Source organism: Schistosoma mansoni, chromosome 2 (genome assembly GCF_000237925.1).
Source record: "Schistosoma mansoni strain Puerto Rico chromosome 2, complete genome".
Classification (NCBI taxonomy): Eukaryota; Metazoa; Platyhelminthes; class Trematoda; order Strigeidida; family Schistosomatidae; genus Schistosoma; species Schistosoma mansoni.
Window position 1 is genome coordinate 27,663,074 of NC_031496.1, and position 16,513 is coordinate 27,679,586.

At 33.5% G+C, this 16,513-nt stretch overlaps 1 protein-coding gene across 1 annotated transcript in view; it reads left to right on the forward strand.

Annotated features, from left to right (window-relative positions):
- The window catches only part of Smp_146060 (putative tuberin), a gene marked incomplete at both ends in the record, with an annotated part of 53,925 nt that overhangs the window by 35,472 nt on the left and 1,940 nt on the right, over nt 1-16,513 (forward strand). Inside the window, 9 exons of the mRNA XM_018796272.1 lie at nt 711-893; nt 2,901-3,300; nt 4,933-5,216; nt 7,308-7,513; nt 10,323-10,589; nt 11,668-11,941; nt 13,502-13,660; nt 14,779-14,906; nt 15,475-15,581. Of these exons, the coding sequence (XP_018650501.1) occupies nt 711-893; nt 2,901-3,300; nt 4,933-5,216; nt 7,308-7,513; nt 10,323-10,589; nt 11,668-11,941; nt 13,502-13,660; nt 14,779-14,906; nt 15,475-15,581 (2,008 nt within the window). The remainder of the gene's footprint in view (nt 1-710; nt 894-2,900; nt 3,301-4,932; nt 5,217-7,307; nt 7,514-10,322; nt 10,590-11,667; nt 11,942-13,501; nt 13,661-14,778; nt 14,907-15,474; nt 15,582-16,513) is intronic.

Consider the following 16,513-nt stretch of genomic DNA (forward strand, 5'->3'; position numbering starts at 1 on the left):
CACATTTTCTATGCATTATTCATTCCTGATCAGAATATACTAGTTCTCCTTCAAGGTATTATTTGTTCCTAGGTTCTGCCTTACATCATTATCATTGTTTGTATATTATGAAGAAAATGTATATTCTCAATTCTCCGGATTAAGGCTATAAAAATGATTTATAAGCTAGTTAAATTATATTTCAATTGTCATATGATTTTCACTCTTTCTGTTGTTTTTTTTCAGTTAAAATGTTCTGTATGGTATATTTGTTGGTAAATCAATTACACAGCAGTTTTTCTTTGTGTTCTAATTTTAGTAGTTTACTTGTACGTCATAAAATTTTTTGTCTTGTAGGGAACATTCTTTTTACTCAATAAAAGTCATGTAACTTGATTATATTAGTAATATCAAAAAGTTGTTTTTTTTCTATTTAAAAGATCGTTGATGAGCACTGCTGTGGAGCCCCAGTGCTTCCAGGTTTTCCATGGTGGTCTAACTTCAATTGAATCATGATTTCAACTATGAAAAAAAGATATAAACTTGACAATATTTTACTTATTTCATCCTCGATGTTTTTATCCTGCACTGTTGACTTAATTTTTAGAATATTTTAATATCCTACTTTTCAATTTAGTGGTCCAGTTATTTTTCAACTTTATTACCTCATTTCTTCATGATATTTAACTTTTGAGTAGCATTGATATATGTCTATTTATTGATTTTCATAGGCTCCAAAATCTGACCTAGATCTATCCACAATGACAGCAAAGTCTTGGATTGTAACTAACGCTGAGAATACTATGATTCCATATCATTATAATGATGATATGAATCGTACAATGGAATCAGTACGACTGGCAGCACAAATGGCGATGAGTCATTTACTCAATCATTTAGACCAGTTTCCAATGGTAGGTTTTCTGTCTATCAGATACTTTGTAATGGGTTTTGTGGTGGCCGGATGGATCTCAGTAAATTATGAACTTATTTTTGCCTAAGCCTTATCACTTTCCAAGCATTAGATTCACGTGACTAAAATAAACAATGAGGACAATTATAGTGTATTTATATACTCTACTCATTAAGTTTGTATTTATCCCTAGCATTTAACGAGCTGGATCAAATTAGTAAAATAAAGATAAAGTAGGGTATGGGAAAGCAACATCGATAAACATATTGATTGTCTGGAAGAAACACCTTAGTCTTGTCACCTCCCTGTGCATTTGGCCCTACGACTTGGTTCTGATGATGAGTTTACTGCCTTTAGTCTTAACCTTCTCTAACCAACCTTTCGTGCACGATATATCCTGAAGAAACAACTGCTGCACCTAATATGTCTCGATTCGATTGTCACGATGTTCAGGTCTTACCGACACTACAAGTTAATAGCTATTATCGGAATCGAATTAACATGTTTCCAGATAGAATTCTTATTTATTACCAGAATGCTGTCAGTTTTTGTTTAATTCACATTAAGAATTCTGGAGTAGCGTTTGGCGAAATTTCCGCACAAATTCAGAAAGCCCGGTTGGGATTTGTTAACTTGTTACGCTTGTGGCATAGACTAGATGCCCGTCTCAACCAAAAGGCGTGTATACTACTCAACAGTTCGCTTTGATCTACTTTACGGTTATGAAATGTGGCCTATGAAAGTAGAAGACATGCGTAAGCTGAAGGTTTTTGATCATGGATGTCTTCAAAACATCACTGGTGTTTCGTGGAATGACTGAATTAACAATGTTGAAATTAGACCTAGGTTACTTATCAAAGGTGAAAAATCGGCTAACTAAGTACTTCATCTTCATAGACCAAAGTTATTTTGACGTGTGTAAAATGTGCCTAACTACTGCGAACCTCGAAAGCCAATGTTTATTAGAATCGTTCACATTGGTGCAAATTCATTCACTCTTTATCTTCCCCTCGATCTTGAATTGCAGTGTCGTTTCATACATATTGTTCTACTTTTTTTCCAAATCAACCCTGCGGTTTGGCCTTCCTGTTTATTATTCCTACCTCATTATTTCGATCTTTTTTGTCGCTTTCATACTCTCATGCTAATCAAGTATGGTTCTGACTTCTATTCACTGATCACGTTGTTATGCTTAGTAGATTCAATACGTTTCAAACTTTAAATCAAATCAGCAAATGGTAATATCCATATAGTTCTATTGTGACATGCGGTGTCCAAAACCTGACACTGATACCACTATGTGCTACGTGCTACCCCCCCAGCTGACTGTTTGAGCGAAAAAGTGTATTGGGCTACCTAATAAAATGCACAAATACTCATATATATTCCGCTCTAATCCTTGGGAGATTGATCGATTTCTTATCGACTGAGATGCACCTGTCCTTTAGGTCACTTCTGTTTGCCATCGATTGACCTTCTCATTAGTCTACTTCTGATTGACGATCATTAGCATTAATGGCTAAATACTTACGTAAACGTTGAGGCGTCATGCTCCACAGTTCCAATAAATAGTGTGAACGCAACTTAAAACTCTCGCGTTGCTTATTAACAAATGCTGCATACAAAACAAAATCGTCTTCAGGTGTCTGAACACTTCTAGGATAAGATTATAAACCCAGTCTACATGAGGAACTTTCGATATTTGGGATCTACTTGAGTAGCAGATGTCATCGTAAGAGTAGTCGGTGACGTGACTTCCTACGTATAACAAAAAACTTTGGTCTTCAAAATTAACATGAATGCATGTTTTGTATGAATTAGATTAGTCACTGAGTCATTCTCGTCCTCATCCAAAGTTCATTGGGATTTATTGAGTCTGTTGCTTGAATATACGTATTTCAAACATTTTTTTTTGTTTACTGAATCAGTCATTACTATTTTCTAACGTTTGTCATTATGTAAATATTTTTAAAAAATGTATACATACATACATATGTACTTTTTTTAGTCGAAACAATGTGTACAACTGAATACATCCATACAAGAGCGTCATGATCAGTTAGCTCATAGTATATCATCTGCTCAAAAACAATTCACTACTAACAATCATAGTAATATGGATGATTTATCCGAATTAACAGCGGAGATTTTTGAACAAAATAATTTACAAATATTTGTGTTAGATCGTTCAATTATTTTGACATTCCTATCACTACCCATTGTGAAACTTCCTGTCCAATTGAAAAATATCAATGATAACGTGTCACCTACTACAGTTAGTAGTGATAAGGACAATACTGAACTACAAGTAGTCGAATTCAATAATTCCACATATTCTTATCTACCATTATCATATTTAAATTCTAAAGATGTGGAAGTGGATTCATCAAAGTCTAGTTTGATAACAGGTATACATTTTGAGTTTATCCGACTGTTTGTTATTGATGTGTTCGTTGACTTATTTGATACTAGTTAATCATTCGCACTGTTTCATCACAAAGCAGTAACTAGTATAATCGTTATTATTATCATTATCCTCTCTAGTGATTAGGGATTTTTGTAACTACTCTAAATGACATGATATTATGGCCTATGTAGCTTGTAGTTTGTATCTCTGACTGTGAAACTATTATCCATGTTTGAATCCCATATAAAAGCTTATCTGTTGCTGATCAGTGCCAACAAGCATTGAATCTAAATGTAAGGTTTCCGACCAATTACGTTTAATCCTTTAAACACCTAACTTGCTTCCGGTTGTTATTATTTATTAGGCATTAGATATTTTAATCTTATAGTAATATAAATTAGCTTAACAGTTTATGCTGTTTTGCTGATGAGTCAATGGTTTATGTAATTTACTTCTCAGAGAGCTCTAGTAAGTCCGATTTTTCGTTATACTGATTCTGTTAGGGCAAATGATTAATCGCTTTTACCAGTGTTAATTTGGGTCCGTAAAAAATGTAATTCAAGTTTCGATTTTGTTAGGTAATAAATTTTGTAGCTACAAACTAAACGTTACCTTCTGCTGATATCCCTGTAGCGTGTTGAAACTTCAGGAATATTTTAGGATTGAATGTAGTCGTTATCGATCCCTATTACGAAATGCGTCCTGTTCATTGTTATTGTACCCTTTCAATTAATTACATACTTAAAATTCATTGTATTTGATAAGCACTGTGTTTTATTTCACTTAGTGCCTATTTCATGTGTAATAGCTAGTTTAAACTGCAATGATATTTTCGTAGTTCACATCACAGATTGATCTTAGTTAAATAACTATTGAAAACCTGGAAATGTTTGATGGTTGTTTCACCCTAGTATGTGACTCGACAGTCCATCTTCACAACCCCACAACAGGGGATCGAATCCAGGACCTTTGTTCTTGCGTGCTAACTCCGAAGTTCTAGACCACTGAACCAGAATCCAGTGTTGTACATGTCTGACGACAATTAATTCGCGATATTGCTCAACCATTTGTCATTGCCTATGTCAGATGATTGTCTCACACCATTGGATGCCAACTCAATTGTATAAACGTGGTGCGCTCGCATGCAAGATCAAAGGTCGTAGGTCTAACTGTGGGGGGGGGGGTCATGAGTGCACATTGTTGAGTAGTCCCACACTAGAACAAAACAGCGGTGTAGTGCTTCCTGGTTTTCAAAGGCTGTCTAGCTAGCATTTGTTCATCGTAGGAGTTATGAGGGTTTTACGATCCCCCGTAAACTCCATTATAGGAACGCTTCTAAAATCAACTAATTATAGGATTTTATGTTTTAAGGAGGAACGATTCTTCGTGTGTAAGATTACTCTTTCATTCCTCAGTAGGTTATAAATAAGTTTTACATTTCTTACATTTTCAGATTATGATTTTTCAGTTGACACTTCATCTTCATATTGATTTTGTTGGTTTACTAATTCGATTAGTTTTAATTTTAATTCGGAACTATTATGAATTGGTTTCTGTTTTTATATGTATACCAACATGTACGTACTTCTCAAATATTTTACTGTATCATATTCTTATATTATTTTTCATTCAGATAAATTTTATACAAGAATTATTACACGTGATCTATCTGGTAAATATAGTTGGGATGTTTCTTATTTATATGCTAGTCTAGTTGATATGAAAGAAAAACAGGAAAATCAACAATTGAATGAACCTACAAATACTAATTTACGATTGGTTGATTCTGATGATTCTAATTCACACTTGATCACACGCGATCCACCACCATGTCCCCCTCCAAGAGTAAATCCGCCTCCATTAATAACTAACAGTTTAGCACCAAATACAATTGATCAACTCGATCGGTTAAGTGGCGTAAGTTTGTAATACTTATCAAAACTGTTTCTTGTTAGTATGAGATTGTAGAGATTGTTGGATTTGATTGAATCTAGGTGTGTGGCAGGTTATCCACCACAGACAATGGAAGATGGTCTCTTAATGTCATGGATTGTTTGAAGTTAGTAATTAGTACCGTTAGATGCCATCTCATTGATCTCGAGGTTAAGCGATCGCGTGGGAGACCAATCTTTGGCCCGGAATCGTGGATGTGCATCTCTGAAGGGTCCTATACCAGGATGAAACGGCCGTTAACTGCTTTCAGGTTCTCGATGTTTGTCCAACTGGGATCGGTTAATGATTTCATTGTAAACTGTATCTCCTGTATACGACTGTTTTTCCATTTCACTCGAAAAAGTGTTTACAGATCGTTTTGTCATTTGCATTAATATCGCTTTTCAATTTAGTCTTTTTTTTCTTTAAAATAAGTACTACTAACATATCACTTTATTATGTAAGATATTTGAATCGTAAAGATATCATTGAAATCACGAACCACAACCAGTGAAAACCTGTAAATGTTAGACGTCTGTTTCGTCCAAGTACAGGACTCCTCATCAGTGCGTATCCACAACCTGCAATCAAACCCAAGACCGTGTTGTGTGTGAAGAAGGTACTTGTCGTAGGCAATGAAAGATGGTCACGCAATATCGTAGATTTATTGAAGTTCAACTTGTACATCATTGGACCTCTGTTCAATGATCCAGAGGTCAAGCGTTCGCGCCCGAGACTGAGAATCCTGGGCTCAATTTGTGGTCGCGATATCGCAAATGGTCACTGTCGAGTTATCTCATACTTAGATAAAATAGCTATTCAGTCCTTCCTGGTTTTATATGTTGTCTAACTTCGATTGGTTCGGGACATCAATCTGTACGACCCTATATTGTCATAAAGAATATATTCCAACCTTGGTCAGTATTATATGGTAATTTCTGATTTTATCTATCAGTGGACATTAAGTACCGTTCAGTTCTGGAAAAGGATTTAAATTTTCCATAACCGTAAACTGATATGCTTGGGCTATTACGAGTTCACCTTACTCTGTAAACAGAACGTAGGTCAAAGACATAATGATACGATAGACTATTGTAATCCGTTGTCCTCGACCCTACTAACAAGATCAAGAAGTCTTGAGAAGGCGTAGAGAATGTATTCTACAAGCACTCAGAAATACGAGGTCACTAGGTACACAGATCATGCTTATTTATACAATGATAGAAACACCTTTGAGAGAGCCACAAAATAGCGTCCTAAAAAATCTGTCAACTAATGACAATCAGGGATTTCCGAGTGGGGAATGTAGACTGTAGGTCGACTAAGCGCCTCTTGGCGCGAAAACGTAAAATTCAAATTTCCAGAATAAAATTACAAAATTAAGGCCTTTTCCAAGTGAGTTTAAGGGATCTAACGTCCTCAACGTAAACGATACTTAAAATATGTTAAAAGTGATGTACCGTTTCTTCAATACTCCACCTAAATTCAAAAGAGTTCAGATCTAGTTATTGAAACTGGCTGACCACAACTCATTACGACTATGTGTTGTGAATGCCTCAATCTGACTGGAAATAGAATGATCTCAAATCTGCTAAGATAATAATTCTTTTTTATTTTAGTCGTATATGAGAACTACACTTCTTTTCATTATAACAAAAACAAATCCACACAATGAGTTTTTACATAAAAATTATTTAAATTTTATGACGATGAAATGAACGAAATTAGCTGAATCAATTAAATTGAAGATGGTAAATTTTCAGATCAATGATCCAGTGATTTAAAGACATAAAACAACAAGATTGTTCCACCTATAGTCATGATCATGCACCACCGAAATGATACAAAACAAAATAAAAACAACTGTCATATACTTTTGAATTTCCATTCTCTAGTTAAGGTATTAGTTCATGATGAGATCCGGCTGTTGTTTCTTTGTTCAAAGTTTTAAGTGTCGTTAAAATTAAATAAATAATCATATGATTAGAAGAAAAAACTAGAAACGCAGTATTGTAGTAAATGTATACCGTGTAATGTTTTCGTTATCATTATCCTTTTGTTTGCGGTGTTTATAAGGTTCTAAGAGATTTGGCAATAACTAGTCCAGAATGTTCAATTAACTGGTGCACATCAAAGTTATGTGAATATGAAAATTTGAAAAATATTTCTGACAAAGAGAAAGCAGCTTGTTTGAATATGGAGAAAATGACATGTGATCAAATAACTGCTCAATATCAAATAGATGAAAATGTGACTCATCGAAAGTTACCAGATATAGATGTGTACGTATGGAAATTATGTGTTTAATGTTTTTTTGTTAATCAATTTTACAAAATTCACCGAACTAGTATCAAATTAATGTGATCATCAAGTTTTCTGTTTCACATATAATTAGGTCTCAATTAAGCATATCAGCTAAATAACTTATGCTATGGATTTTTCGCATATATTCAACCATCTTGATGCGATACAATTACTGACATCGTTGAAAGATAGTTACGTAACATTTTAAGTTGATTGAAGTTAGATATGTGAATCATTAGACCGTCTGCTCATTCCTCAAGAGATACTACAGTGGTGAAGAATTCAGGCTTTTAGAAATAACACTTTCATCTTCTCACTTTTCAGGGGTTGTTCTTCTACCAAGACGTTCACTTGTTGACTTCAAGTTTGAAGATAAAAGTTTTGCTTGACTAAGACGCTGACAAAATGCAGTCTTTTAACCGTGCAACCATGTTTGGGATGTGATAAGTCTTGCTAATTGAACGCTATACTCGGATCCTAAGCTAGTCTCGTAACCCCCAAGCTAAATCTACACAGCGACGTGAATACGAGAAAAGACGCAAAATGTACGAGAAGCACTTTACTCCAAAGGTTCATTTGTGTACAAAAATATAGGGTTTTTATGGTATTTTAGAAGTCCTTGGCTTTTCCTGAAAATTCCGAAATGCTACTAAACACAGTAGCAGTATATTAATCAGCCGATCAGAAACTGTACATGTGACTTTTCATTTTCGTGATGTTTCTGGCAAAACTTCTAGGGAAACGCTGATTGGATAAAATGCTTCTTAATGTTTCCTGAGCTTGTCATATCTATTGCAAAAATTTTTCACGATCGCCCCAATAGAATGCAGTTCTCTTTTCAGTTCAAAGTCTTGCTTCACGACTGGTTTGAGTCAGCTCATGAATGAATGATATTGAGTGAAGTAGTTGAACGCATCAATTGCTTTACTTATTTTGGAATTCTTATCAGTCCCGACGATCTGGTGTCCAATGAAATCTCGGCAGGAATTTAGAAGTCTTGATTGACTCTTACCAACTCCCGTTACTTGTGGCGTAGGAGAGATATCTGTCTGTTAAATAAAGGAGGAAATTACTGCTCAATAAGTATTCCTAGTTTACTCAGTTTTGATCATAGGTGCCTTTGAAGTATTTGTCGTGTACTTTTGAACCAACGAGTAAGCGATGGCTATGATAGAAGTAGAGTACTAAGTAAAGATGACATATCGATTGGAGTTTGTAAGTCTTCATCAACTGAGGTAGTTGAAACATGTTACGTATGCTCGACTAACTCCTACCTCGACGGTCGATGCTTTGTTGTGTAGGAGATAGTTGATGGTGACCAAACCAAAACGTGGCATCAGTCTATAAAACTACTGGCAATCGAACTGAGCCGTGTTAATAGGTATAGACTACGTTTTGTTAGGGTCCGCGTGATTATCATAACCAACGGTTAAAGACGAATGAAATAGCTGAAAATCGTTTGGGATTTCCCAGGTGCATTCGTTCTTTGTCTTCCTTCCAAATTCTGAGATCCTAATATTTTTGTTGTTTTTATTCCACTAATTTCTATTTTCTCGAATCGTATCTTCGATGCCTAATCTTTCCTATTACCACTGATACTGTTACAACCTCTACTATTTTGGGGTTTTGACGTGACGTTTTTATCTCTCTGTGCCAATGGATTATGGCAACTTGAACCGATCTACATATGTACCATGTTTTACGCTGTCACTGGCTGGAGAATTCCATACCAAGATTAGTCTGCCGTCCAGTGGTTCTTGGTTTCCAATTGTTGCTCAACTATAGTCAATTCATGGTGTGAAATATGGAACTTAAAATAATAATTATTCTTTCAGTAACTCTTCATGTATGGAAATGTTATTTGAGTTTCATTCCAAAACGTCTGAAAGGAGTTATGATTGAAATTGTTTGTCGGTCATTCATAAAATACCTAGGAACACTGGCAAGAATGTCCATTCACTCAGCTTGTCACATTTCACGTTAAGATACAGTTAATAAATGAACCAACTAATAATAATCATTTTGAAATACTAATTCTAACAATAAAATTAGTTACAACAAAAGTGTAATTCACAAGAAACGAATAAAATGAAGGTCCACACCCTCGATTACTCTAATTGAAGTATGTAATTGCTTCAGCTACAGTTAATCCATTATTAACCGCTTCTCAAGTTAGGCAATAACTACAGACATCAAATAAAACATATCTTAATCACCTAAATCAATAAAATTTTACAGCTAATTCACTAAAGTATCTGTCTAAAACACAACACATCATCTTAACAATAATTCTAAAACATATGCATAATCTACCTAATTTCTTTTTTTGTTTACATTTCATAAAATTATGCAAAAACATTCTGTTGTACAATATATTTGTTATTTGATGAATATACATATATTATACCATCATAAGTTACTCCTATTTGAAAAAATAAACAATTTCATATCATTTCAATATCCATGTGAACAGTTAATTTAATCAAATAGATTAATCCACGTATCATCTTTGTTCACATGGGTTTTTTTTTAAAATAAAGATCTGAGTAGACCATCTCATCTTCATTAGAAACACATAAATATTGGTACAAAGGGGCACCAAATATATATGCGCCACACAAATCTCATTTGATTTGTGTGAGGGCTACGATACTGCCCAGGTACCCAAACTAAAGTAGGACATTGGAAACTCTTCATGTTTATTATAAACATTTGCTATTTTATTTATAATGCTAACTTCATGTTTAATTTTTTTAATTATTCTTTTCTTTACATTTACTTCACTAGATTATCATTATATAACTCTCATATATCACAACCAAAAACTGGTTCTAAAAATTCTCTGAAGTATACAATATGTTCATTGATCAATGATAGAAAAATAAGTGTTCAAGAATTAGAATCAATGAAACAAAATACTTTACAATTTTATAATTCGCGTCATTTATTAAATCAATTAGGTTATTTATCTTGGAAGCATAGACCTACTGTTGAATTATTACAAATATCTCCAGCTCTTATACGTGAATTAAAACATCTGGATAATCTTGGATCGTTAGTTCATTTTAATTTTTTAAATATCTTTAAAAAAATTCATTGGAGTATGTTTTAAAATTTTTTTCTTTACTGTGATGATAGGAGTTGCAATAACACATCGAGTATCAGTCTCTCCTTAAGATGACAGGTTCGACTTGCTAACCGGTTCCAACAAATATGAAACTTAGGTTCAAGGCTTTGTATCGGCTACTGTCAACCAAACTAACATCTAAAAATAGAAATCCCACTTAGACTAATTGTTATAGTGCAAATTTCATTGATCGATTTCGATCAGCGCCAAATCATTAGACAAATATGAGATCGGTCACTACTCAGTTCTGGTATAATCTCAGTTTTAAATACAATGCATCATTGTGTATTTCACGGTGTTTCATGAGCACAGAATCTATAGTTTTCTGTCATCAGCTGATAATGATATGGTGTATGTTGTTCACTCTAAATCATGAAATTGAAAATATTTTATCACTGATAGCTAAGCTATGATAATTGAAGCTCTTTAATTTGATATGCTAACCACGAATTCCTAGAACTATCAGATAAAACTTGTGGAACGCAATTGGAATTAATTCTATTTGGAATTCCAATTAAACGCTGAATAATGTATAAAGAAATAATCATTTAGCACAAAAATATTAACAGCATCGTTTTCAGATGTATGAGGTTTTGTACTTACCCGGTGTTGATGTGCGAAGGGCTACAATTGATCAGTCTTTGATTCACATATAGATTTCCTGAGCGTATTGCTTCAATAATATCTATTTAGTCACAAGTTTTTATTAATGTTAGTTAGTAGTGGCTAGCATTCAAATCTAGATACTTATTATATCTCGGTCTAAACACTAAAACTTGGATGCAGTTACCTCTAGTCAATAAGCCACCTAAATAAAATACGCATCCTGAATTCCTTTTTACTTCTTGATAGTAGTTTTTAGTCTGGGCAGATGTTGATTTTAAACACTTTCTTCTCTTGATTGCATATTCATGCTAATAGGTTATGAAATCACATAAGGCTATATGTATGTAACCATATATGTGTCTATAATTATATTTCTATTGTTATTATATATTATTTCAGGCGTGAAACTCATAAATTTGCTATATTTTATGTGGGAGCAGGACAAGAAGATAAACAGTCTATTTTATCAAATCAAACAGCTAGTTTAGAATTTGAAAATTTTGTAGCTGGTCTTGGCTGGGAGGTTGATTTACTTAAGCATAAAGGATTTCGTGGTGGGTTAGAATGTAGTGGACGTGCTGGTCTATCCACACCATATTATGCAACATCTACTTTAGAAGTTATTTTCCATGTTTCAACAAGAATGCCTTCATCTACTCAAGAAGATTTAAAGGTTCGGTTGTTTTTAGTTCCTTTAGTCATATTTTTACTCTGTCGATCTGTTTAGTTTATTTACTGGTCAATTCACTCAAACTTGTCTGTTATCTTTTCCGTGACTTTTAGAAAACATTTGCTTGGTAGATATAGACAATAAATGATCAGTTTAACTGAAAGCGAAATATTGGTTTCTCGTAGAATCGGTTCAATTTGCTAAAGAGTGTTAAATTTAAACATATACATGAAATTGGCGCACCACTAACGACCAAATGCTTCGTCACCAACTCTTCTTATGACTGTCTCCAACTCCAATGTGGACTAAGTTTTCAAACTTTCCATGTTTATTGCATACGAGCAAAATAAATTTGTAAATCGTAGAAAATAAAACCACAAGTACTGTGTTGGGTGCTACTCAAAAAATTGCTTGTAAGTAACATATAGCAGAGCGTCGCATTGGAGTTTCTGCAGTTGACAGCCAAATACAGGCTAGTCAGGAAGCCAAAACGACGGCGAGTTCGCAATGCTTATGAGATCAGAAGAGAAGCTATAGGAAACAGTCTACAATCATCTTGGGTTGCGAAACACACAACAGATGCAAATCGAAGTGTATACATTTTATAAATAATCCATGTTTGCTCTTAATAAATTCGTATATTCCGTCTGGACTTGACTTGTCCGTACATTTTAGTACTTTCCAAGACAATTCAAAGATAATACCATATATTCGATGATACTTGATTTTCAGTCTCCACATAAATATCAACTTTCAGATGCAGGTTCATCTTCCTGATGAGTCCCTCCTAGCGCGAAACAGTCATCTTGAATTCTACTGCTAACCAAAACCCATCTGTTCTGTATCTAAAGTCTATTTATGCAGTAAACAAATAGTTATTTTAAATGGGCTGTTTGACTCTTTGAACTAATTTAATGTACATAGTTACATAAGTAATAAAACTTCACGGTTTATAATCTTCGCTCAGATTAACTATTTACACTACATCTAATGATGTTTAATAATCGTTGTATAGTGTACTTTTTTACTGCTTATCTCATTTAATGCAATAAAATTGTTATTTCTGAATACTTGATGACTGATTATTGTATTGTTTGATCTGATGGTGGATTTGATATTTGTACCTTTCCACCATTGTAACACAGTACATCATCGATTTGAAACATTAACTTTTCATATCCCTTTCTTGATGAAGCGCATAAACACTTCAGGTTTGTAATTCTTTCTGTTAATTATCACCTATCTACTAATACATCTCTTGAAGATAAAATACAAATTATTGTATGAGATTTCACACTTCAACACAGTCATCGTAATTAACTTGTTGATACAACTAAGTTCTTATTATATCATATGATTAAAATTGTCGACTAGCTTTCTAAATAACGCTAAATATTTTAAATAGCAGCGTTTCTTTTCTGCAAAATTTCTAGTTTCTGATACGTAATCTCACATAGTCTAAACCAAATAGACAAATTTATATATCATTTTTATAGTTGAATGACTCCTTCACAGTTCTATTTTCTTCCAAATTGATTAGTTCTTTTTTTCTAATGCTACTAGTATAAACATTTGGGAAACGATGAAATTATGATTATATGGAATGAGAATTCACGTGCTTTTAGACGAAGTATACTGCGTACACAATTCGGCGATGTATTAATCATTATTTCACCTTTACTTAATGGATTGTTTAAAGTTGAAGTACGACGTGAAGCCCAGGTTCGTCACATAGATTATTTTGCATTTCCCTTTGATCATTTTTCTATTTTCTGTTTCTTATGTCCTGCGCTATTTGAATGGTTTTCTCGGTCTTACAAATTGGCCAAACATTCTATCTACCTCGATTAGTTTTTGCTCTGGTTGTCAAAAGATGAGTTGTCGGCCTCATAACTTCTGTAGCATCTCGGGTTTCACTATAAAGCGTCATAACTCTTCTGTAAGAAAACCCTTCGACTCCAGGCTCAGAGTTCTAATAGTTTCGATGACTTTGTGTTTAGCAATGTCTTTTTACGGGGTGGGGTTGCTAACCCTCACTCCCAACCCTTTTTTGTTCGATCTTGGGATTAGTAGAAACTCTAGAAGGGCTCTTGTGTAAATTACTGCGATAGATTGGTTGTAATAAATAGTTGTTCACTATCCTACACGTTTTACTGTCTACTATTCTATGCTTAAAGACGAATGTCAGTATTCCATAAATCAACTACATTTCACGGAAGATTTGATATATTTACAACATTCTCGAAACTGAAATTCTGCTACGGTTTGGATTCGATTGTTATATAATTATTTCTCCGACTACACAACACACCGTTTTTAAAAAAATTTATGATAAAATGTAATTTTATCATCTTAATGATAACTGGATTCTTGATGAATATAATTCATTGGAACTTTCATCTTAAGTATTATAGAAAGTTCATACCTAAAATTCGTGTCAATGATTTACTTCAATATTCCAAATAAAAATCAATATATTCCTTTCATCGTATACCACTGTTACCCGTACAACCTTATTTTTTCTTTAATAAACTTTAGGATAAGCTTGTACATCTGCATATCACAACAGTTGTATTATCAAAAGTTTATTTATGTAAAAGGAAGTAGGTATAGATTAAATTTAGAGTCTACTTCGTTTTTTCTCATTTGACTCAATTGTGAGATTAACTTCAATATAATTTCTAAATGACTTAAATTTCTGTTCTCTAATGCCATCTCTTCATGTTTGCGTTTCTTTTCTTTATCATAATATATATATATATATATATATATATATATAACATTAAATATATTATGTATAATAAATACCCTTCTATGTTTTCCTTTCCGAATCACTAAAGGTTGGTTTATTCGGACCAATTGTGGAGAATGCTATTTTAACTGCAAATGTTCTACCAGGTCTAGTTCGTGCTACAGCTATTAATGCTAGTCGTGCTGTTCAAGCTATCAAACCGGGATATCGTCATCCGTATCCTTTCTTGATGATTTCATAATTAATTATATCATTTTAAAGTCCTTTCTATCATTACGTTATGGGTATCGCCTTCAACTATACATTGTGTTGTTTTCTTTATCCCATGTTAGTCAATCATCAGAATCTTAATAGTTTAGATCTTGAACACTTGATTAATGAGATGCAGTTAATTAATGTTCCATTATCTCAGCCGTTTAAATGACTTTTTCTTTTTTTCTCTTATCGCATCTGATACCTCCAAATGATCTAGTATGGTTGTTTGAGATATAACTATTTAGACCAAAAATTGAACTTATAAATTATCACTATCAAAGGTGTACATCTAACTTATCTTTGAATTCGCCATTTACCACCCAATTTTGAATAATTTTCGATATAATGCAGCAGCCATGTAATGACATAAATGTGCACTACTAAGAAGTCCTATACTAGCCCACCTTAGTTTTCAATGGTAAATACTACTTACAATTGTAGCATATATATATTCGTCAGGATTGTTTCTAGATACAATGCTTCTATCTTAACTCAGTAATGTTTCAATTTATTTCTTAAAAAAACAAAGATATGAAGATCGTGCTTCAAGTCTACGGCAAATAATATCCAAGTATACATTGTCAACCTGCTTTGAAGAATATGCTGCATCGATACTTTTGCCAAATTCAAAAAGTGGTAACTTTTTTTGTACTTTTATAATAATTACAGTAATTATCTTTTATTTCTTTGCCTACGTGTCCAATGTCTCCATGGTAATCTATATTTCTGTTTATGTATTGTTGAATTATGTTTACTTCCATTGTTTCTTAAAAATGTTAGTTTTTATGTGTGTAAGCCTATCTCTTTCTGTATTAATAGATGACCATATAAACAGTTCTTCGTATATAAGCTAACGATACTGTCCTCAACGAGATCTTCATCAGCCTTTATTCTAGTATACAATGATACCTGGATATATGAAAATATTAAACCAGTCAAGACAGTTTATAGAGTTAATGATAATAATAATAATATAGATTGCATAAATATATTACTATATATTATAATAAAAGCTGATGAGGATCTTATTAAAGACAATATTGCTTGCTTGTTTGTTCTAATTTATAGTATAGGAATTCCTAATGTTAATATTAGTTCAGTTGTAAAAACTTTCATGGACAATATTTTATTAGTATCTGCTGTAGTTACGTTATTATAATCTTTTGTAAACTGTACAATAAATCTCACCAGGAATTTTAATTGTCTTCAAAAACAGAAAAAAAGTCTTCATTATGACTAATCAACATAATGGGTTTCTCATCGTATCAACTGGAGGTATTTCATTTTTAGAAGGGGGTTTCGTGGAGATTTTAGTAATTTTATAGAGTTGAGATCATGAGTCGATTGAAGCTAGACCACCATGGAAAACCTGGAAGCACTGGACGGCTGTTTCGTCCTATTATGGGATTCATCAGCAGTGCGCACCCACGATCCCGCCTCGCGAGATTCGAACCCAGGACCTATCCGTCTCGCACCAGATCACTTAACCGATAGACCATTGAACCGGCATCCAATGTTGTTAATGTCTAACCTCAAATAATCCACGAAATCGGTTAAGTGCTCTGGTG